The 23,809-nt window shown below is 25.9% G+C and overlaps 1 protein-coding gene across 2 annotated transcripts in view; it reads left to right on the top strand.

Annotated features, from left to right (window-relative positions):
• Positions 1-12,527, top strand: part of LOC129987860 (6-phosphogluconate dehydrogenase, decarboxylating-like) — a 46,843-nt gene extending 34,316 nt beyond the window's left edge. For both annotated transcript variants that reach the window (XM_056095821.1, XM_056095820.1), the window contains 8 exons: positions 1,043-1,109; positions 2,024-2,158; positions 3,749-3,871; positions 5,098-5,161; positions 6,637-6,767; positions 7,794-7,927; positions 9,478-9,700; positions 12,264-12,527. In XM_056095821.1, coding sequence (XP_055951796.1) covers positions 1,043-1,109; positions 2,024-2,158; positions 3,749-3,871; positions 5,098-5,161; positions 6,637-6,767; positions 7,794-7,927; positions 9,478-9,700; positions 12,264-12,383 — 997 coding nt within the window. In that variant the 3' untranslated portion in view covers positions 12,384-12,527. The remainder of the gene's footprint in view (positions 1-1,042; positions 1,110-2,023; positions 2,159-3,748; positions 3,872-5,097; positions 5,162-6,636; positions 6,768-7,793; positions 7,928-9,477; positions 9,701-12,263) is intronic.
• The last annotated feature ends 11,282 nt before the right edge of the window (positions 12,528-23,809 follow it).

Below are 23,809 nucleotides of genomic sequence, written 5' to 3' on the forward strand. Positions count from 1 at the left end.
TATATAATTTGATACATTTAAGTATTTTTAAGCACCAAATTCTGACCATTTAATAGTAACTGAATATCGTTAAAAAGATAATTTTTTTTAATTTAAAAAATTAGTTTAGTCTAATGTATTTTCTGGAGTTATTGCAGTTAAAAAAATTAACTTAATTTTTAGTTAAAATTTCAAAAAAAAAAAAAATGTGCTAAACTATATATTTCTGCTCTCTAAAATTTGCCTGAATTGAATTTGATACCTCTAGATCAAACAGTCCATTCCTATAGAGCCTCTTGTATTGTTATCTAAGTTTGATAAAGTATCTATAGTTATTCTATCTAATAAACATTATTATAATATCTGTAGTTATTCAATCTAATCTTGGAAAAATTGAATGATTTTTCATCTTTAAAAAAATTAGAAAGTGTTCTCTTTTCTTTTGATTTTTAATGTTTAAAATATTGTCAATTTTCAAATGAAAATTTATATATATTATCCTCGATGCCCAGAAAAAGAACTCAAACTCATTAAATAAAGGCTCATTTAGCGGATTGTAATTCACTTTTAATTCATGCTCATTAATTTGACGGGAGCTGATGGTACACACATCTCTTCACGGCTGCTCACTGTTTTAAACCAAACTCTTTTTTCATACAGATGGCAGTATGCGCAGATACATATATATATATTTATTTAAATCTGTGTAATTTAAAGTTAATTTTTTTAATTTTTGAAGTCCTTAAGAATTTGCAAATTTTTCTTTGCAACCAACTCTACTTGAACCAAAGTTGAGACCATAAAATATACAATTAATGATAATGTTTCTTGAGTAATAACATGTTCTTTGTGCATTATCTAAATTAAATCGCACAAATCAGTGAAAATTTTTTGGTAACTATTTTAAAAAATTATTTTTATTTTATTTGAAAAGCAGAAGTTTAGTATAAAAAAAGCCATAACTTATTTGTAATTAAAATTTGAAAGCATAATTTAATGAACAATATATATATTCTAAAATTAAAAATAATTAATTCTAATGATTAATTATCATGTATTTCAGGCCCCATATAAAGAATATCTTCCAAAGCATATCAGCCAAAGTAGATGGGGAACCGTGTTGTGATTGGGTGAGTGTTATTTCTTGTTTTCTCAGTCTGTCTCAGCGTCATTTGTTTTTAATTTCGCATTTATGATAAATATTATAAAATTCTCATTGTGTATTTTAATTAATAAATTGATAATTAAAATTTATGTTGTTGTGTGCTGACATCTTGTATATTTTCATATATGACTCTAGATATATTGGTTGTTATTATTATTATTATTATGGAGAAAAATCATGCTAGACATTTTCCCCTCTAATTCTTTCAGTACTGAAAAATAAAATATTGAAATGAATTTGAGATTTATGATATTTTTATTATGATTATTTTTTTCTGCATTTGTCCCCCCCCCTTCTTTATAATATACTATAAACTTTGTCAGAATTTTGAATCAGTATATAAATATGTTCTAAATTTTCTTTTGTATAATCAATAATGATAATTTGCCAGCAATATAACTATCTGTAGTTAAACAGATGCATTATAATATAAAATAATTAGTTACTATTGTATGTTGTTGTATGCAATTATGGTAATTTTCTATTCTCACCAATACTGTAGAATGAATGTTTATTTTATTTTAACATGTGCAATCGAGAGTTGGAAACATTCTAATTTAAATGCTTAATTGATGGCTGGATTATAAATGTTAATTTTCTTGTCTTTTTCATTATAAAATTTTTGTGCGTGTGTGTGCGTGAGTGTGTGTTATTCATAAAATTTGAAGCAACACTGAAAAATAAGTCAATTATTTTTATCACAATTTGAATTCTAAATCTGTTAATTTTCTTCAATAAAATGCTAAGGAAAATTTGTTATGCATGTGTAACAATTTTTGTAACTATTTAATTGTGTTGCATTGCCTTTATTGATTAGGATTTATTACATTGTATAAAAGCATCAAAAAGTTAATTTCATAAAATGTTCATCTTTCTTAGGTTGGAGATGAAGGTTCTGGACATTTTGTGAAAATGGTTCATAATGGAATTGAATATGGTGATATGCAACTTATTTGTGAAGCATATCATCTACTGAAAGATGCTCTAGGTCTTGATCATGATGAAATGAGTCAGGTACACAGTTTCTTGCTTTTTAAATATTCTAATAATATGAATTTATATTTTTAATGTATATTCTTTTAAATATTCTTAAATTTATATCATGCATATAGTTTTGTGAAACTTCATAAATGTGTTTGTGATACTTTAAAACACCAAGCATACTTAATGAAATGTATTATTTTACAAACATGTAATTATTGTACAACCATGTTGCATGTAATTATTGTACAAATTTGTCAGAACAAAGAACTCAAGCTGATTGTTTGATTCACAAAAAATAATCTCTTCAATGCATATGAAAAATGATTAATGAGTTGAGTTGCATTTCTAATGCAAAAATTTAAAACATGACATTTAAAAATTGAATTTCTTTTTTAAATGGCGATATACTACTCATTTGTAAAACATATCATCTTAGCTGAAAGATATTCTAAGTCTAATTATGTTAAAATTTGTTTAGACTTTAAATTGCTTTTTTAATTCATCCTTAATTACACATTTATTTGTATAATTTACTTAAATCAGGCTGTTTTCAGTGTTCATATTCTACTATATTTTTTTTAAAAAATTGACCATACCAGTAATTACACTAAAAAAATTAAAATTCAATGATAGTTTAAAATAATATTTTTTCATTGTTAATACATTGATTATTAAACTGTTATTTAAAAAAAAAACAATGAATCTATCACTTGTTTTATGTAAGCCATGTTTTAAATCTTGTATTAATCTATGTCTTGAAGTATTTTGTGGGGGGAGGCTGATTTGATTTTATATGGCTATTTTGTCTTGAAAATAGAAAATGGTTGCTTTTATTTTTTGAAGGATTTATTATTGCATACTCTTTTTTTCTGCAAAAGTAACTAACATTTATTTAGTACTTTTTTTCTCTGTTTTTTATCATTTTTTTGTTTGTGAAAAAGTTTTCTGAAACAATCCCATTTTGTTGTTTAATGATTGTCAGAAATTCTTAGTTATTTTTTAATATTCGAAATCTTACAAATAGTAGAGAGGGTATTCCTCTCTAAGAGGTTAACTTAATTAGTATTGAGATATTTTTATATCGTAATAAGTAATGACTCTACTTTTAAATTTAATTACATGTTTCTAACTTTATTTGATGTGAATCGTATCAAACAATTCAAAAAGTGTGATATTTGTCTTTATTTATTAGAAATCTGGTCTTATTTTTATGATCTTGTACATGTTCATAATTTCCAAACTGATATTGTTATGGGGTATTCATGACAAGTTATATTTGTCTTTATTTAATGGAAATATGCTCTTGCTTTTAAATATAAATACATATTTAAAATCTACTTATATTTGCTATGAATGACTTCAAAACTTCACAGTTATATGTGTCTTTAATAACTTTGAAAGAAAATGTTTTAAATATGCTATTTTTATAAGATTTCTATAAGTTTAAATCTATAAAAACTTTTTTATAAATTCGAATTCTATTCTATGTTATTTTATTTTATGCATATTCTTGAATCGTATCCAAAAATGTATCGCCTGTTTTTACTGTACTATTATTTGATACCTGCTGTACCGTACGTAAAAAAAGTTTTTAAAAAAACATTTTTGTTCTTTTGATAGATATTTGCTGACTGGAATAAAGGCGAACTCGATTCATTCCTCATAGAAATCACTAGCAATATTCTGAAATACAAAACCGATGGTGAGCCTTTGGTCACTAAGATAAGAGATTCTGCTGGTCAGGTAAAAATGATTCAATTTCTTTTGTTTTGTGACACTTATGTGCTATGTGTTTTTTTCAAGCAAAATCATCTTAGATATGAGAGAGGATTCTATCAGTTACTTCTATTTACTCATAAAAGCTTGGCCTTTCATTTATTTGATTTTTCAATGACATTTGATTTTATTCTTTATCAAAAATCTACTATGCTAATCTGTTATGTATAAGAAGGTTCATATTGAGCATCATTATAAATCAAAAGTTTTTGAAGCTCATGGATTATATAGACTAGAAACATGTATATTTTCCATGTCATCTTAAAGTTATTCAATAGAAATGTTGATGTCTAATATTGCATGGAATTTTAATTCAGAATACCAATTTAAGATATTTATACTATGCAGGCTATTTTAAGGTATGCTAGGTAGCATTCTAATATAGTAGAAGATTAAATTTAATAAAATGTAAAAATTAAATTTCACTTTGACATATTAGATTGATATCTAAAAAGAGATTACATAAATATCAGTCTTAAAATTTGATATTTTCTCATAGTTGTTGAGAAACCTGCTTATTAATGTATTAGATATAACTTATACTAAGTACAGCTTATACACATTATTAGGGTTTTAATTTAATATTATGATTTAATCATAATTTACATATTTATGAGGTTGTGTTTTTCAGCTCAATTCAAACTACATTTCAGCTCAAGTTTGAATGTGTTTATACATTGATTGTATGAAAACTTATTACTTTGGAATATTTCAATTCTATTTTTTTTAAATCTAAATTTGTTTTTCATACAAATAATTAGTTTATAACATTTGTTGAATACACCAATACATCAAAATTTATATTCAGAAATACAGAATAAGGATTCTATTAACTACCATGTCTCACAGACTTATTCATAATTTATCACAGAAGTAGTAATGTAGTGTATAATATTAAATAAAGTGTAACATATTTTAATATAGTGTAATGTATTTTAGAATATTATAAAAATCTATGCATGATTTTTCAAATGAAAATATTTCTAGAATTCTAAACCTAAATTATTCTTTAGCTCTGCAATATATTTCTGCAACTCCATAGAATTGATTGATGTTGACTTCTCTTACAATTTATTCTACTTTAATGACACTTTGTCAACTTTCAATCACTGATAATTCATAATCTTTAGATTCCATATATAAAGAAATTGAATTATTATATTTTATATTCTTACAATTCTATTACATTTTAGAAAGGAACTGGTAAATGGACAGCTATATCTGCTTTGGAGTATGGAATGCCAGTAACATTAATTGGTGAGCCTTTTCCTTTTTTTTTTTTTTTTTTTTTTTTTCTAATTAAACTGTTTTTTTGTGATGAGTTAATTTTTAGATTTCATTTATTATTCATAATATATTGAAATTACTATATTTCTTTATTTTAATGATTAAAATTAACTTTTTGTCCCTCTCCCTCAAATAGAAATGTATTCATAACTTTCTTACATTTGTATTGATTTAAAATCTAATAGTTTTTTTTTTTTCTTTTTTCTTCTTCTTCTATCACTCTTTTGCTATTTTATGGTTTAATCTAATAAACTTCTTTTATGTCTTCCCAAAAATAAGTATTTGCAAATGTTAATAATTATTATCTCTTCTAGTAAATATTTTAAAATTCTGTTGTTTTGCTTATAAATGTGCAACTATTGTGAATTTTTTATTGAAGTAATTGCTGTCATTTTTAACTAAATAATACCTAAGAAAATGTTGTGTAAGATTTAATAAATGAAATTTAATATGTGGTTTTAAATTTTTATTTTTAACTTTAAAATATTTAGGTTCATAATTATTTTTCTTTTGAAATAACACTACTACTTTGAAATAATTTGGTTTTGTCCATGTAGCTCTTGAAATATAACTATCATTAGATTAAAATGTAATACTTTTTTTCATACTTAAATTAGTACATTATTTTTTAAAGTAGCTTATTGCTGATTCAGAAAAAGATTTGTTTGTAATTTTTTACAGTTATAAATTATTTTTTACTTCACATTCTTTTTTTTTTTTTTCTTTCTTTCTTTTTATATTTACACTCATGTGTTCTACTATGTTAATAGATTTCTGTGAATATTTTATGATAGAAATGCTACAATTTTTCATGAATAAATTGCTTAACCGAATATGTTAACTAAATAGAAATAACAGTTACAACTTCTTTTTTTTTTTTTTTTTTTTTTTTTTCATTTATCAAAAAATTGAATGCAATAATTTATATTTCACAACTTTATTAAAATTTAAAATAATTAAAATAAATTGTTAATAATTTAAACAAATGTAATATTTGTTTGTGGCTTTTACATAAAATATGCTTTAAATGAATCTATAAAAAATCAAATTTATTATATGATGTCATTTGCTTTGAAGAAAATATAAGTGGTTTTATTTCAAGGTTACAAATTTATAGATTTTTAACAAACCTTTTTCATTGAATTATTCTAATTATTTTAAAAAATATGTTCATATTTTTAAGTAAGGTATATTCTTTAATTTCTTTTATTTATGTCTTTTAACTGTAAGATGACTTTTACTATTACAAAATTACTGAATCTATGATATAAAAAATTTTAGAACAAATACATATTTGTACTTTTTTAAATTCAGAAAAAGCAAGTAATTTATAGAATGTCGATTTTTACTGTTTTAGTTCAGAAAAAAATGCTTTCTTGTAATTTAAAAAGGAAAAACAGCCTGGAAATCTTTTTTTAATTTTTTTTTTTTTTTTTTTTTCATAGGTGAAGCTGTATTTGCAAGATGTTTATCCTCCTTGAAAGATGAACGTGTAAAAGCCAGTAAATATTTAAAGGGTCCATCTGGACAACAGTACAAAGGAAATAAGAAAGAATTTATTGAACATGTTCGCAAAGTATGCAATAAGAAGATAATTTATTTAAATTTTGCTTTATTTCCATTAATTATTTTTCTTTTCTTTAAAAAAGTGTAAAATTGTTTAAAAGAAATTGAACGCACACATTTTTTAGTTACTACACTTTTGTGTGAGAGAGTGGAGAGTAGTTATTTTACACTAAAAAGAAAGATATTTAGTTATTTCTATATTTACTGATTAATCAGTTAGTGTTAAAAATACATTTATTTTTCTACAGCGATGTTGAATTGAGATTTAAAAGTAGTTAATACAAAATGTTTGCATTTAATTCTAGATAAATTAATTTAATGTATATTTAAATAAAAAAAGAAAGTGTATTTGTTTTGCAAAATCAATTCTTTTGTTATGAAAAAAAATTGGTTTTCATGATGAAATTTTATAACTTTTCAGAATATCTCTCAGTTTATAAAATATTTATTGTGAGTAATATCACATGAAATTCAATCTTTTGATACAGTTCAGAGGTGGAGATAATCAACTCAATTTGAATGTTGCTAGTTAATGCAATAAATAGTTATCATTAATAAGTGATGAATCATATTGACCATGACATAAATATTAAACCTGTAATAAGGTGAGAATTTTTTTTTAAAGTTTACACTTGTACTTTAAGTTTGAAATGCTTTTAGAAATATATATATATATATATTTTTAACAATTTAAATTTAAACTGCAAATAAACAAATTAAATCAGTATTACTTGTTACTGCAATATTGTATTCTTACATTTGTAGAATCTTTTTTTTTGCCTTCATTAATCATATTCATAAGGGTTGGAAGTATTTTTCCTTGAGAAAAAAATCAGCCATGACAATGCCTTAGTTCTTAAGAAAAAAATATAATCAACTCTTTGTAAAGTAATATATAAAAATATTTAAGACTGAGAAATACTGAATATAAGTGTACAATTTTTTTTAATTCACTTTTTTCTCAAATTAATTTGCTGCTTTGAATCACAATTTTGTCAATATTTGATGCTTATTGTTGTACTTCCTTATCTTTTAGGCTTTGTATGCTTCTAAAATTGTATCATATGCCCAAGGTTTTATGCTTCTTAGAGAAGCTGCTAAGGTGTTCAATTGGAAACTTAATTATGGTGCTATAGCTTTGATGTGGCGAGGTGGATGCATTATCAGAAGGTTAGACATCCTATGTTGCTTATTTTTTAAAAGTTTTGATTTTATGAATTTCTTTCTTTAGTCAATATTTATTAGTGAATATGATAAGAAGATATTCCACAGATAATTTTGCTTTTTAGCCAAAATGTTCTGCAAGTGCCTTTTATGGTTTACTCATATAATCATAGGTGGTAAATAATATAACCTTAATTTCTTAAAAACAAATGAATACTAAAATATTGCTTTCATTTCAACATAGCCTTCTTTAAAAACAATCTCTTTTGTTTTTCCATGTTTATTACTTCTAGAATATAATGGTTATTTTTTAATTTCTATAAATTCCAGATTAAATATGAAGAATGTTAAAAAGAAAAGTGTTTTTGTAGTTTGCTTAAAAACTTTTTCAAACTATAAAATTTGCTTAAAATGCTTAAACACATTAAAAAATGCTTTTTAAAACTTTTATTAAAATCAAATTCTTAAATCATGAAACTTATCCATGCAATATTGTATAATACTGTATGTAATTATAAACTGCACTGATCAAAATAAATCTTGATGATATAATTCCTTTTATAAACTGATTTGTAAATATATTTATTTTTATCTTAAAACGTTGTGAAAAGAGGTTATAATTACAATAATCAATAAATTGATTTATAGACACAAATTCATCTGATAAACACATTAGCCAAAATAAAAAGATTTGTTCAAGATAAATAATGCAGAAAAATGTGTAATTTTTTATTAATGTTTATTATTTTATGTAAATTTATATAATTGTCTATAAATATAAAAATGAATATTTGTTTGTAAGACTTTTGTTCAATTCTGTAATTTTGTCCAATCTTTAAAAAAATTGATATACATGCTCTTCAAGATAAAAAGAACAATTCTTATCAAATCTTCAAATCTAAAAGTAATTAAAAAGTAAACAAGTTTTTTTAGTGTTTTTAGCAGTATCTTTTTAAAATATTTCCTAAAAATAATTTTTGCATTATCTTAAAATTTAAAAAATTATCTTTCTAATGATACCAATTTCATTTAAGCACAATTTTTTTTTTCTCAATTTTAATAAATTTTTCTTCATATAGTCTGATACATAATAAATATTGTTGTCTATAAAATTGAAACTAATCAAATCATTCAATGATATGCTTTTGCCAATGTTAAAATTCAGATAAATTATTTTATTTGGTCATTGAAATAGTCATTTCATTTCTGCTTTGATTTCATGGTATACACATTCTTTTTATTTACATATACAATAATTTGTTGTAAATATATTACATTAAAAATTTCAAATAAATGCATTCCTATTATTAATTTAACACTCAGATAAGTCAATATTCTGCCATAACAGGCTGGTTGCCTAAGCCAGCTTGCTTGAACAATGTAATATAAGCTTATTTTTAATCTAATTTTATTTCTCATATTAATCTTAATTCTCATTATTTTAACTCGTTTTCTTTTTCTTTCAGTTTTAATTTGTATTGTCTAGAAGATTTTGTTAAAATATTTCAGGGGAAAAACATGAGGTTTATATCATCTGTTTCTTATTTCTGTTTTAGTGTATTCCTTGGAAACATAAAAGCAGCTTATGATAAGAATCCAGAGCTCTCAAATCTTTTGATGGACCAATTTTTCTGTGATGCCATTGACAATTGCCAAGAATCATGGCGTCATGTAGTGGCAACTGCTGTCACTTTAGGCATTCCTACTCCAGCATTTAGCACTGCTTTGGCATTTTATGATGGATTCCGATCTGAAACTTTACCTGCGAATCTTATTCAGGTATGAATAATTGTTCCCTTCATTATTAAAAAAAACATAATTGTAGTGGTTAAATTATGTTATGAAAATTTCACTCAACAGCAAATAATTGTCTGGATGGAATACTTTTATAAAGATATTAGAAATTCTACTATGAGGGCATTTTATCAGGTTTAAGTACTTTCTGTTTATATATATATATATATATATATATATATATATATATATATATATATATATATATATATATATATATATATATATATATAAAATATAATATAACTATTTTGATTGAAGTAGAATGCAGGTTTGAAACAGTGAAGAGACTTGGTATTTTTAATTACGTTTTATTCTATTCTGAGTAGCAGGCATGATTATATACAAGAAAACACAGAGCGGCACACCCAGAAGGAAGAAAAGGGACAAACAGATGATGACTAGCCTTATATAACATAGGATTTCCGGCCATGCGCCGAGGGAATGACCTTTGACACCTTTTCAAGGGTACCGAAGTATCACTCTCATTTGAAATGTAGTTCTGATGGCGCATTATTTTTACAAAGGGATTAATTAAACCGAAAGTGGAATTAGATCACGAAATAAGAGAATATTTTAGAATGAAGTTAGGAAGGGCTAAATTAAGGTAAAGTTTTGGAAATTAATTTGGATTAAATTAAGAGTTTAAAATATCATTATATATATATATATATATATATATATATATATATATATATATATATATATATATATATAAAATTCTTGATTAATTATACATATAAATATATCTGGGACATTAATCAGCATTTGGACGCTTTATCTTTCAACTGTGATTCTCAACTTGTTGGTTGTAGTTGGTCTTAGATTATAAACATTTTGTTTCAAATGCCTTCTTAAGAAGAATTAGATTTAACAATCTATATTTTTTTTTACAAAAAGAAATCTAAGCTTGCCTTTACCATCTATTAATTACTACTCCATATAGCTAGTCTCTCATCTTGTCGTAACTACAGGAAGGTGATCACTGCAACTATTTGAAGTACCATCCGTCATCTCCTAATACTTCTTAAATTGTACCAAGAAATGTTGTTAAGGGTTGATTGGCTGTTTTCAACTTGCTGTTGATGATCTTAGGCCATAGCATTGTTTCAAATGTCTGCTGAAAAAGAAATCTAGATTGGTGTGATCTGATAAGCATGGGTGAAATTCAAAGCCACTTTTGTTGCCCCAACTATCTACTACTCTCTATTCTATCAAATCATATTTTCATTTTATGATAAATGTGAAGGTGTTTGATGCATATTCCAGAAAAACATTCTCTAAAACTTTTTGTATTGTATCAAGAAGTGTTAAGGAATGAGTGCCTTGTAAATTTAGAATTGCAGAAAAATCGAATTAATCTAAATACTGACTTTCCACACAACATATCTGAAAACTTGATAAATTCAAATTCACAAATATTGCACGGTCTTATGAGAATTATCATTTATCTAGTAATTGTAATTATGATAATTAATTGGGTTCCTTAAATCTATCAAACAGTATTATATTAATTTAAAAACATGTAAATGTAAATTTATTGTATTAGTGAAATCTTGGTATATACTATTAATAGTTATCCCATTAAATTGCTTTTATTAATAGTTACTGTTTATTATGTTCTACCTCTTATCTTAAAAAAAAACTCATCACTCTGGGGATCAGTTCATTTGTAATAATGTTGAATGAATTTAATTATCAATATATATCTTTTGCTTAACTACATGTTCATGACTTTCTCAACAAAGAGCTTTTAAATGTCATCATGTTGTGTTGAACATTAAAATCTTGTAATTTTGATAATTTTAAACTTATTTTGTTTATTGAGAGCATAATCCTTCCTATTTGAGCCTTATCTCATCCCATCATAATCCCATTAAAGAATTAAGCAAATTTCAGTCTTTTGTAGTAATGTAACTTCATTTTCTGTTTCCTCATCTAAACTCTGCAGATAATTTGCAAACTTTTCTTCTTTAATTTTCAGTAATGGAAGTAAAATTACTAATAAATATTTGTAGAAATACAATTAAAAGCGATTTGAATTTCATTGTAATAAAAAAAAAATCTATTGTTAAAAATTCTGCAAAAAAAATTTTTTTAATTCAAAATTTGGGGATGAAATTTCTTGCTGATTGAAATGCAATCATTATAAACATTTTAATTAACCCAATTAATGATGCCAAATATTAACATATAAGGTTATGAAAAATACCTTTTTGAGGTCGAGGAATGTATTTTATACACATTCAATAATTTTGTATAAAAGTGCTGTTAAGACAGTTTTAGGCAGAATTTTTACCATAAAACTATCAGAATTTTGGCAGTTTTATAGCAAAAAAAACTAGTATTTTGAGACAAAAATTCTTGAATTATCCTATCTTTTTGAAATGCAAAAGCTTCAACTATTTCATGAATCAATATTATAAATTCAAATTAAGTAATGCATAAAAGTTACTCAATGCTTTTTTTTTTGAAAAAAAAATCATAAAATTTTATATTCTAATTCTATATTATTTTAATAATGTGTTATATCTTTTTCCTCCATCAGGCTCAGAGAGATTATTTTGGAGCTCACACATATGAACTTCTCAGTGAACCAGGAAAGTTTGTCCATACTAACTGGACTGGACATGGGGGAAATGTTTCATCAACTGCATACAATGCATAATTCTATTCCATCCTTGCTTTCAAGATGTATATTTTTATGCTAACTGTTGCAGATTAGATTTATCATTTATATATGTTTTATATGCTCTGTTTACGCTTTTGCATATTTGTTATTCTAAATAAATGTTTTATAACTGTTCCGGAATCATTTAGTCTGTTTTCCTTCGTTACTGTACTTTTATATTTAGGATTTGCTTTACTTTGGGTGGTTTGACTATTTATCAAGTGATTCATCCTTATTTTAAAACATACCCTCCACCAGCTACGGAATTTCCGAAGTTGCTACGGAAATTACGTCAAATCTGCGAAATTATGGATATATAGTGGGAAAACTACAAAAAATGGATATATACCGAAAACTACAAAGGATGTCGGAAATACCCTTTTCCCAAAACGTTGCTCACGGCAATGCTGGTATCGAAAGATTTTTTGGCATAGTTAGACAATAAAAAATAAGAATCTTTTTCCAGCATGAATATAAAACCATCGAAATTGCTCATCATTACAAAAGTGTATTAGAGATTTTATTATGATGTTAAACTGAGGAATGACGAGTTTAAAAAAAAAGTTCTTGAAAAAAATTTAAACAAGTAATTTGTTTGATCAACAAAATCACTTGTGTGAATTTTTTTTTTTTTTTAGTATATCACTTATATATTTAATAAATAATAAACTGCTCAGTTTCTTTACGGATATGTGAAAAAAATATAACTTTGAAATTAAATTATAAAAAAAATTAAAATTAAATCTACGATAGCAAATTTCAAGTTATCATGTGATAACATTATTATTATTTTGAAGTCATTATTTGTTTTAATTAATTTAAATCATTAACCAGTTTGAAACGATCACGAGACTTCTTTAAAAACGCATCTGCTGTCAAAGAAGCGTACGTAATAATAAAGCAGACCAACCTTTTAAAAACGCGTCTGCTTTCAAAGAAGCATATCTAATAATAATAATGCAATATTGGTAAAAGAGTCCTAGAGCTATTTAAATTTAACTCTGGCTAAAATAACATACAGAAGAATAAGAGAGAGTAAGGTATTGGAGGGCCTGTAATTTCACTCCAGCAGGAGGACAGTTTACCTCAGAAGAAAAAGTGTATTGTTTTTGCCCCGATGATTCGTGATATTTCTTATCCATAGTTTAAGGAGGATTGGGATGGGGGTGCCAAATTTCATTGGGGTTAAAGCATGTTCTCTCTGAAGTGATTACTTTTACATAATAGATTTCAGAGCGTTTTGAATGAAAGGCGATTTATTGAGACAGCAAGTACATGCTTTTACATAAATTCTGTTTTCAGAAAATAGTTACTGAAAAAGTATGCAAAAATATGAAATTATATGCACAGAAGTTATTTGAAAGAGTTCATATTTCCATTATATGATAAGTATTTCTACCTTTTTTGTTTTAATAAAAATGATACACTTTAAAAATCTATACTTATATATAAAGCTCAGTGTGTGTGTGTTGGCGCTCTACACGACAGACCGTTTGACCTACAGCTACCAAATTTGGTACATGTATACCTTGGATGTCGGGAATGTGCACCTAGGGTCCCTTTTTTGAATTTTTAATTAGAATTTTAATTATTAATTAAAAACTAACTTTCCCGCCAAAAAAAATCTTTTAATTTTCCCCACCGCCAGATGAGTAAGGCTTCAGTTTTTTTCCCAACTGTAATGAGGCTAGACTTAAGATTTTTCGGCCGATTATTTCAAACGATTCTGTTTATTTTCTTAATGTTTGATGCATTTAAAATTAAATATTGTTAATGAATCGATCTTTCAGATTCATTCTGAAGTGCTTTTGAATAAAATAAAACAGAATAAAGGAAATAAAAAATTTCTAATCTGCATAGCGTTACCCCAACTGGCGTAGAAAAACTCACGCATTTGCGTTACCGTAACTGGCGTTGAAAATTCACGCATGCGCATTGTGTTCTGATTGTTGACATGACAACCATTATCAACGGATGATTTAAATAATTTTTAGGTTAGCTGCATGCTTTTGTAATTAAATTGTATTTGTGTTAGTTATATATTTTTTGTATATGCTTATAGTTTTAAGTACATCGTTTTTTAAGTAGTTTTTTTTTTAACCTGTTTTCAACCGATTATTTTAAACGATTCGTTTTATTTTCTTAGTGTTTGATGCATTTAAAATGAAACATTTTTAATTAATCGATCTGGTCATGATGAATCTGAGAAAATTTTGTTGACCAATTCTTGAAATATTACATAAATTAAGAAAGATATTCTTTAGTGCCCATAAAGTTTAAACGCTCAGTGACTTTTCAGTAATCATATTACAAAAAAATACTTTGTTTCAGTAAAAATATTATTATATTAATTGCAGATTAATCTTTTCCACTTTAATTTAAAGTATAAATTCTACGGGAGCTAACAGAAAATTAGAGAGATACATATTACGTTATGACTGAAGGCGTTTATAATAGTATGAGTGAATTATATGACTATCAAAATTTGAAGTTTTAAAATATTTTGATGAAGAAGTTATTAAAGTAGGAATTGCATAAAATATTTAATTATTAAAATTTTAACGAACATTAAGTTTGCCGAACCGGCTGGTCGCCAAAGGCGGCTAGTAATTCATACAATGGAATTATAATGAAATAAAGGAAATCAAATTTCTTTTCTTTAGTTTTACATGCTGTTTTATACTTAAGATAAGATTTTGAAAATAATATGTTGATTATATGTAATCTTTATCAATCAATTGGTGCTTGCGTCCAAGTACAATAATGCATTATTTGCATATCGCAGCAATTAAAAAAAAAACAGTTTAATATTATTCTTACAAACGTTTTACGAGCAAAAATATTAGCATATGCGATACAAGAAGGCAAAATAAAAGCATATAATTTAAATATTTATAAATAAATAATGCAGCTTTGCATTCGTTTCCTGATATCCAACAGTACTTTTTGCAGTACGCAGAAAGGTGGGCTTTAAATTATAATAAATCAATATCATTACGAAACAGACATAACCACAAAACAGAAATATGATAAACCGACTCATAGTGAAATAAACCCTATTAATATTAGTGCTACTGAATTCGTCTTTTGTGTATGTTTTATCAAGCTTTTTTATTAAAGGATTCAAATCTTTTTCTTTTTTTTTTTTACTTACATCTATACACTCCAAAAATTCAAAAATTATCTGGCTTGGAAGCCTGTTCTAATCCCTTGTAATGCACTTATAATTTTTAGAAATTTGAAATATTCAAAAAAAAAATTTCACATTCAAATGTTGAGACTAGTAGAGTGCATACAAATTGTTATCAGTCTAATCATTTTGTAAAAAAAGCAACTATAATTTTAGGAATATATTGCTGCATCATCTATTGCTGCTGTAATAATACTTTCAGTTAATTGTCTTGCTTCTTTGAGAAAACGTAATTCATATTCTCATGAAAAATATTAGATTTTCCTGTCTGCTGTAGTGCAGTGAACCAAAAGCAACGATATCTTCACAAAAAATATTGATGATTGTAGTAGAGGATTTTATGCCTAATAAAATCCAGGTTTTATTTCTAATAGTAAAGATTCAGTTATCCATGTGCAAGCAGTAAATCTCGTAATGTGTTTGATGAAATATAAAAAAAAAGCTGCCAGTATGGCAAAAATCACAAAAATTTCATTTCAAAGAAAATTTCTTGCACAATATTTTTAATCGTTCTCTGCTGCCCTCCCCCCCCCCCCAATGATTCCATATGGGGCAAAATACTCCACAGAGTTTCCCAGCTCCAGCAATTGTACATATTTTGCCATTTTATTTCAATTGAAAACTCCTAATATCTATATCTATATTGACCTATCTCTTAACATCATTATTTTCGAGAGATATTGCAAAATAACACTTGGATACATACCAATATTAACAGGTGAATTAGTTTTGCTTATTTATTTCACCAGTTCAAATATTCCATGTTTATTGAGCAAATATAATTAAAAACAGTACTTTCATTTCATATAAATAAGATGTAATTCACAAAGTCAGACTTGACTAATTAAGTAACAATTAATATGTTAGTTGATTAAGTGTTAATAACATGAATGAACAACTGGTTGCTGTAGGCGGCTAATTTAAATTAAAATAAATGGGATTTTATTTTATAAAATTAAAATTCATTTTGTGCAATATTTCTAAAAATGTTTAATTGCATTAAAAGTGATTGAATGTATTTATATTTAATTTAAGATTATTAAATATTTTTGAAATATAACGCTTTAATGATAGAAAAAAAACCAATAAATATATCATTTGCAAGGTGTGCTCGGTACTGCTTTAAATTCTGAAATGAATGAACTAAATTTCCAAACCAAGATATTACTTCAACTTCGTTTAAATATCAAATAATAAAATCTTTTTAGCATTTTATAAAAAATGGCAACTCAAGATGACTGAAAGAAGAACATTTCATTATATGCATTTGAATAATTAAGCAAATCCTACAACGATCTTGTTCTATAGAAATGTACATTGATGTAGTTTTTGAAAAACTATGTTCGATAGTCTGTGTAATAAGACTACATTTAAATGGAAGTTTTCTTTTATAGAATTCTTTCCTTAGCATTACGATGCATAGGAACATGCTATATATAATTCACCAGTCTAGCAGTCACTTTTTTTATATGTCAGTCTTCGACTAAATTCATCATTTAATTTATCCATCAGTATTACATTATCTGTTTTAATAATGACTGAAAAATACTGTTTTTTTTTAAATCATCTTTTTATCCGTATGTGGCTAACATCAATATAATTACTTTTAGTGATAAATCGCATGAAATATTTTACAGTTACATCCAAAGAATTTTACTGAATTAAATAGTTAATACATCTATGTAATTCCCATTTGTTATAAGTATATCCCTTGGATGACGAAGTAAAACAATGTTTGTTTAAAATATTTACTCTGTCTTAAAAATTTTACCTTTTCAATAATTTCAATTTCTTTTTTGTGAAATTTCTCTTCCAAATGTTATTAATTCTTTAGAATATTAAACGCTGATTATTTTGAAATAAGAAAAAAAAAAAAAAAAAAAACAAGCACTCCACTGTCAGGCAACGTTAAAACTTTGAATATCCTACTATAGTTTTTTTTATTATTATTATAATTATATCTCTTTTATCTCTATGCATATATCTCGAAAAAATTTTGTATATTATAATATTTCATATGAAAGTAGTTTCCAAGTTAAAAATAATGTACATAGAATGATTTTAATCGCGAACAGCCCCCGGTATACCACATATAAGTCTTACTACGTACATTATGTATTTTACCGTTTGGGACACTTATATATATATATTATTATTTTTTTATTTTTGCATTTGAAGCACAATTGATTGGACATTTAAAAGCAGTAGATTTTATGCAAAAAAAAAAACAAAAAAACATTTATTTCATATTATTTGTGATATTGAGATAATTAAGAGTATTTAAATTGAAATAAAAAATTGAAATATAAATTTAAAAATTGCATTACGTTCTGATGCGTCAAATGTACCTAAAGGGTTAAGGGCTCATGTGTCTATCGTTAAGGCTAAATTATCATTTTAAAAACTAAAATTACAGGAAATCTGTTTGCGAAGAAATGTGGGCTTGCTAGCTTGAAGTTTGCTATTTGAGAACCATTGTGGCCAGAAAAATTAACTGGTAAAATAATTTAGTTTGCTTCTTTAGCAGTTAGAAAGTAAAGAAATTTGCAAATTTAATGTAAAGCCAAAGTATAATGAACAATTTTCTAGTAAATACTTTATTTATTTACATTGTATACATTTCATGTTAATCTCTGGAAAGACATCAAATAGTTTTGGAAATCATTTTCTATTTTTCTTTCTTAATAAGATAAAAAAAAGGGAGGAAAAAAAACTTAATACATGGCATGTATCAATGAGACATGTATCGAAGATTTACTTTCGATTACAGTTATAAAGCTATATTAATTATTAAAAAATTAAATAATTAGGAAAAATGATTCTGATTAGGAAAACAATAAAGAGGGAACTTCATTATCATCTATTATTTCATCCTCTTTTTAGGCCTTTCTTTTGCTAGTAAAAAGTGCTAAAATTTTTAATACCGCTACATTCTTTGACTTTAGTTGAATATTTTGCATTAATTTTTTAATATAGTTAATATGTTTGTAAATAATTTATCAATAACTAATTGTTCAAAACAAGTAACTACTATTTGTCTGTAAAAAAATAAATAAATAAAAAGTTTTTAGCTCTGCTTGTTCTCGATTAAGACTTCTGAAAGTTATTCTCTCAAAGTAGTTTCTCAAAGGTGCATTTAACGTTTTAAGTAAATGAAAGCGATATTTATTAATATTTCCACATTTTAAAATCTGTATAATAATTTAAAATAAGTATAAAAATATGAAGTATAATGAATTGAAATAAAAAAATATATTACATTAAAGTAAATAATAAATTGAAAATTTTGTTACTAATTTTTTTTGTCTAGGGAAACAAAAGGTAAATAATTTTTCAATTCATTTATCAAAACTTCCAATTTATAATTTAAAAAAATACTTTAAACCTGAAATGTTTTTTTTTAAGAAGTTCAAAATATAGATATTTGAAAACGGGTAAAAAGATTTATATCAGGTTCTTTTTTTTCTTTACCATGTTTTCTTCGACTCTTTTAAAATCTTATTGTGAAAACGTGGCATTCTCCTCACGTTTTAGCTTTCAGCATTTTTAGCATACTATTTTTCTTATTATATCCAATCCTTCACTTTTATGGATTACTATTTATTTATTTTTGCATCATAAGATTTTTATCACACAATTTGTTTTGTTTCTTGTTATTTGTTACTTTACCTTCATCATATTTTATTTCTTTTCCCCTCTTTTAGACCTTCTCTCTTTAAAGTACACAAAGAGACAGAATTATAATCTTCAAAATCATCGATTTCGTAATTTTGAAAAATCTCCACGCTTCAGGCTTTTCGTCGTCTTAAAAACATATTTTGGGATTATGTTTGTTTTTTCCTATGTGAACACAAACTCACATAATGTGAGCGATAACTCACAAACGCGTTGAGCTAGGACAATGAAATTTAGTATGTATCCTTAGCATCAAATTTGTAGATTTCTATTAAAATTTGGGCAAAATCCATCAGAGAAAAGTCTGTATATCCATATGCATGTGAACACGATGCCTCACAAATGCATTGAGCTATTAAATAAAATTTAGCATACAGATTTATTATCAGAATATGATACGTATATTAAATGTTGAACTAAATTTATCTGGAGGGTCGTGGCGTAAGTAGAATGAGGTAGGATGTGCAAATGGTCCAGATTTCCATCACCAGGTGGCCCAAAATTGTGGAATAAATTAATTGTATCTAAGAAAAAATAAGCTTTGTTTACTTTCTTGTATATTATGTATAGAGAAAGTGTAGTAACCGTCAAAATATTCGAACTCAAGATTTTGACAAATCTCCACATTATAGACATCCCTGAGATCGGAAAACACATTTTTGGAAAATGCCCGTCTGTCTGTCTGTCTTTGACAAAGATAACTCAAAAACGCTTTGACAGCATACCAAATTTCAAACGTATATTTGGCATCTGTCTTCAGACCAAATTTGCAGATTTCTATCAAATTTTGTATAAACTCTGTTCAGAGAATATTCGTCTGTCTGGCTATTCGAATATAAGTTTACATGATAACTATAAAATAAAGGGAGCTAGATAGATAGGATTTGGTATACAGATTTAACATCTATGGTGTAGACATCTATCAAATTTCGAATAAACTGTAACAAATGTTTGACCGTCTCTCGGTCTTTACTTTCAGAAACCTGTAAACGTGATAATTCAAAAACGCAATGACTTAAATACATCAAATTTCTTACGGAATTTTGTGACTACAAGTGCAATTTTGTGCCAAATCTCTGTTTGAATCAGCTAAGAAAAAAAATATCAAAAACAGAAATTCAATTTATGTACTATTAATTCAAGCCAGGGATTGATCATGACACAGTAGATTCAGTAAAAATAATAAATTCATGCCAAAAGTTTATATTTCCTAACTATTGTTCACCAGTGATATGTAAGGAGTTCTCTGGCATGGTAAGTTTATTAGAGAGTATGCGAGAGTTGGGCTGACTAATCCCACTATTTTTACTCTGATTTTCTAAAACTAAAATAAACTTTCTTAAAAACTTATCGAAACTAAAACTTTAACTAATATAAAACTCCTTAAAAAGGATTTCTTTTTTAATATCGTGATCAATCAGCTAAAAAAAAGATATCTAAAATAAAAATTCAATTTATGATTACTATTAACTCATCACCAAGGATGACACAATAGATTCAGCAAAAATGATAAATCCATGCCAAAAGTTTATATTTCCTAACTATTGTTCACCAGTGACATGTAAGGTGTTCTCTGGCATGACAAGTTTATTAGAGAGTATGAGAGAGAGTTTTGGGCTGACTAGTCCCACTATTTCTACTCTGATTTTCTAAAACTAAAATAAAACTTCTTAAAAACTTAGCAAAACTAAAACTTAACTAATATAAAAATTCTTAAAAAAGGATTTCTTTTTCAATATCTTGACCCAGTTTCCTCGAAATTTCCCTAATTCGAATCATTATTTAAGTTCGTGTTTAACTTCGTTTTTGACGTTCACAATCAGATCATGAACGTTTGAAAATGTTGTTTGATTAAGAAGCAAAGGCAGATATATCGTCATAATATAAATGAATCATGGAAATAGCATTTGGTAAAACAAGGTCAACATGAAATCAGGCTTAGTACAGATAAGCTCAGAAAGTTATAATTCTATTTACTGAAAATTTTTAGCGATCAGTGTTTTGAAATAGTAATGGTTTGTTTAGAATTGCTATAAACTTAACTGAAACAGAAGACATAAATAAATTTTATGAATAATAAAAGTACCGGAGTACAAAAATAATAAGCAGTAAAAACTTTGCTGCTGTGAAAGATGGCTTGCAAGGAGTTACGAATTATTAATCTGATATTTTTGCTTTTTAATTGAGAACAAAATGAATTCATTTTGTTGTAAATTCGCCTCACAGATGAACAAGGAAAGAAGCTGTGACAGTTTTTTTACCTATAACATAGCGCTACAATTGAAAAAAAAATTATTCGTTGACGTTAGCAGCTCTATTTTACATGCTGATTAAATTTGAGAAGTACGAACGACCAATAATCATTTAAATTTATTTGACATTGAATAATTTATTAAACGACTTCTCTATATAGTCTCATTGAAATTGTGTTTCACAATTCACTTTCACTCAGAGCAAAATGGGTTTCATGAAAATTCAAAATATTTTCATATAAAATTTTATACCGAATTCTTTGTTTTATTTTTCAATAACTTTTTAATTTCTTAATCATTTAGCAAAAAACAAAGATGTTAACCAGTATTGTATCCTTTTTTTATATATATTTTCAATGATAACTGTATAGATTATTTGGATAAATATAATTCAATGAAAAAAATTTCCCGAATTCTTGAAGTATATATATATATATATATATATATATATATATATATATATATATATATATATATATATCAAAGCTTCCTGTAGAAGCTCGACCTGAATAAATCTTTAATTTAATCTAATATATAAAATTCTCGTGTCACAGTTTTCGTTGCCATACTCCTCCGTAACGGCTTGACCGATTTTGATGAAATTTTTTGTGCTTATGCGGTATCTATGAGAATCGGCCAACATCTATTTTTCATCCCCCTAAATGTTAGGGGTAGTCCATTATTAATTAAAAACTAACTTTCCCGCCAAAAAAATCTTTCATTTTTCCCAACGCCAACTTTTCCGCCAAAAAAATCTTCCATTTTCCCCATCGCCAAATAAGTAAGGCATCAGTTGTTTTTTTCTCCCAACAGTAATTAGGCTAGGGTTAACATTTTTCGACGGATTATTTCAAACGATTCTGTTTATTTTCTTAATGTTTTATGCATTTAAAATTAAACATTGTTAATTAATCCATGTTTCACATTCATTCTGAAGTACTTTTGAATTAAAATAACACAGAATAAAGGAAATTAAAAATGTCTAATCTGCATAGCGTTACCCCAACTGGCGTAGAAAAATTTACGCATTTGCGTTGACGTAACTGGCGAAGAAAATCCACGCATGCGCATTGTTCTGATTGTTGGCATGACAACCAACGGACGATTTAAATTATTTTTAGGTTAGTTGCATGCTTTTGTAAGTAAAATGTATTTATGTTAGTTATATATTTTTTGTATATGCTTATAGTTTTAAGTACATCGTTTTTTAAGTAGATTTTTTTAAACCTGTTTTCGACCGATTATTTTAAACGATTCATTTTATTTTCTTAGTGTTTGATGCATTTAAAATTAAACATTGTTAATGAATCGATCTGTTCATGATGAATCTGAGAAATTTTTGTTGACAAATTCTTGAGATATTACATAAATTAAGAAAGATATTCTTTAGTGACCATAAAGTTTAAACGCGCAGTGACTCTATTATCAGTAATCATATTATAAAAAAAAATGCTTTGTTTCAGTAAAAAATATTATATTAATTGCAGATTAATCATTTACACTGTAATTTAAAGCATAATTTCTACGAGGGGTAACAGAAAATTAGAGAGATATATATCACGCAATAACTGAAGGCCTTTATAATATTATGAGTGAATTATATGACTATCAAAATTTGAAGTTTTAAAATATTTTGCTGAAGAATCTATTAAAGTTGGAATTGCGTAAAATGTTTAATGGTACGACCGAAGTTTTATCCCCTGCTTGGCGAAATTTTTAAAAATCGCAAACAACGGCCTTGCGAAATGTTCAAAAGCAAAGAAGCAGATGTTCAATTATAGTGCATAATAAAGATTGCCAGCTTTGGTGCGTTATCGCAACTTGGCGAAGAAGGGGGTTAAACTCCGGTTAAACCTATTTAATTATTAAAATTTAAACGAACATTAAGATTGGCGAACCGGCTGGTCGCCAAAGGCGGCTAGTATTAAAATAAAAAAAGAATTAAAAATAATCCGTTTAAATTTTATATTACTAACTGAAGACTCTAATTTGATAAAAGATTATTTTTAAAAATGTATTTTTGAACTGGATTTCTTCATTCTTTAATTTTTAAACATTACACCATTTTAAAAACTTAGCTCAGATTTATCTTTTTGTTTTATTAAAAATAGTTGTTTCTAAATGTTGCATAACATATATATTTTTATTTAAATTTTAGTTCCTGGGTATAAACTGCTACACTTCTTTAATACAACTTTGGTATGCAACAAATATATTTATTTAAATTTTAGTTCCTGGGATTAAACTGATATATTTCTGCTTGTAAGACCATTAATAAATGTTTTTAAGAAATGATCATGGATTTT

The sequence above is a fragment of the Argiope bruennichi genome, chromosome 10 (assembly GCF_947563725.1).
Source record: "Argiope bruennichi chromosome 10, qqArgBrue1.1, whole genome shotgun sequence".
NCBI lineage: Eukaryota > Metazoa > Arthropoda > Arachnida > Araneae > Araneidae > Argiope > Argiope bruennichi.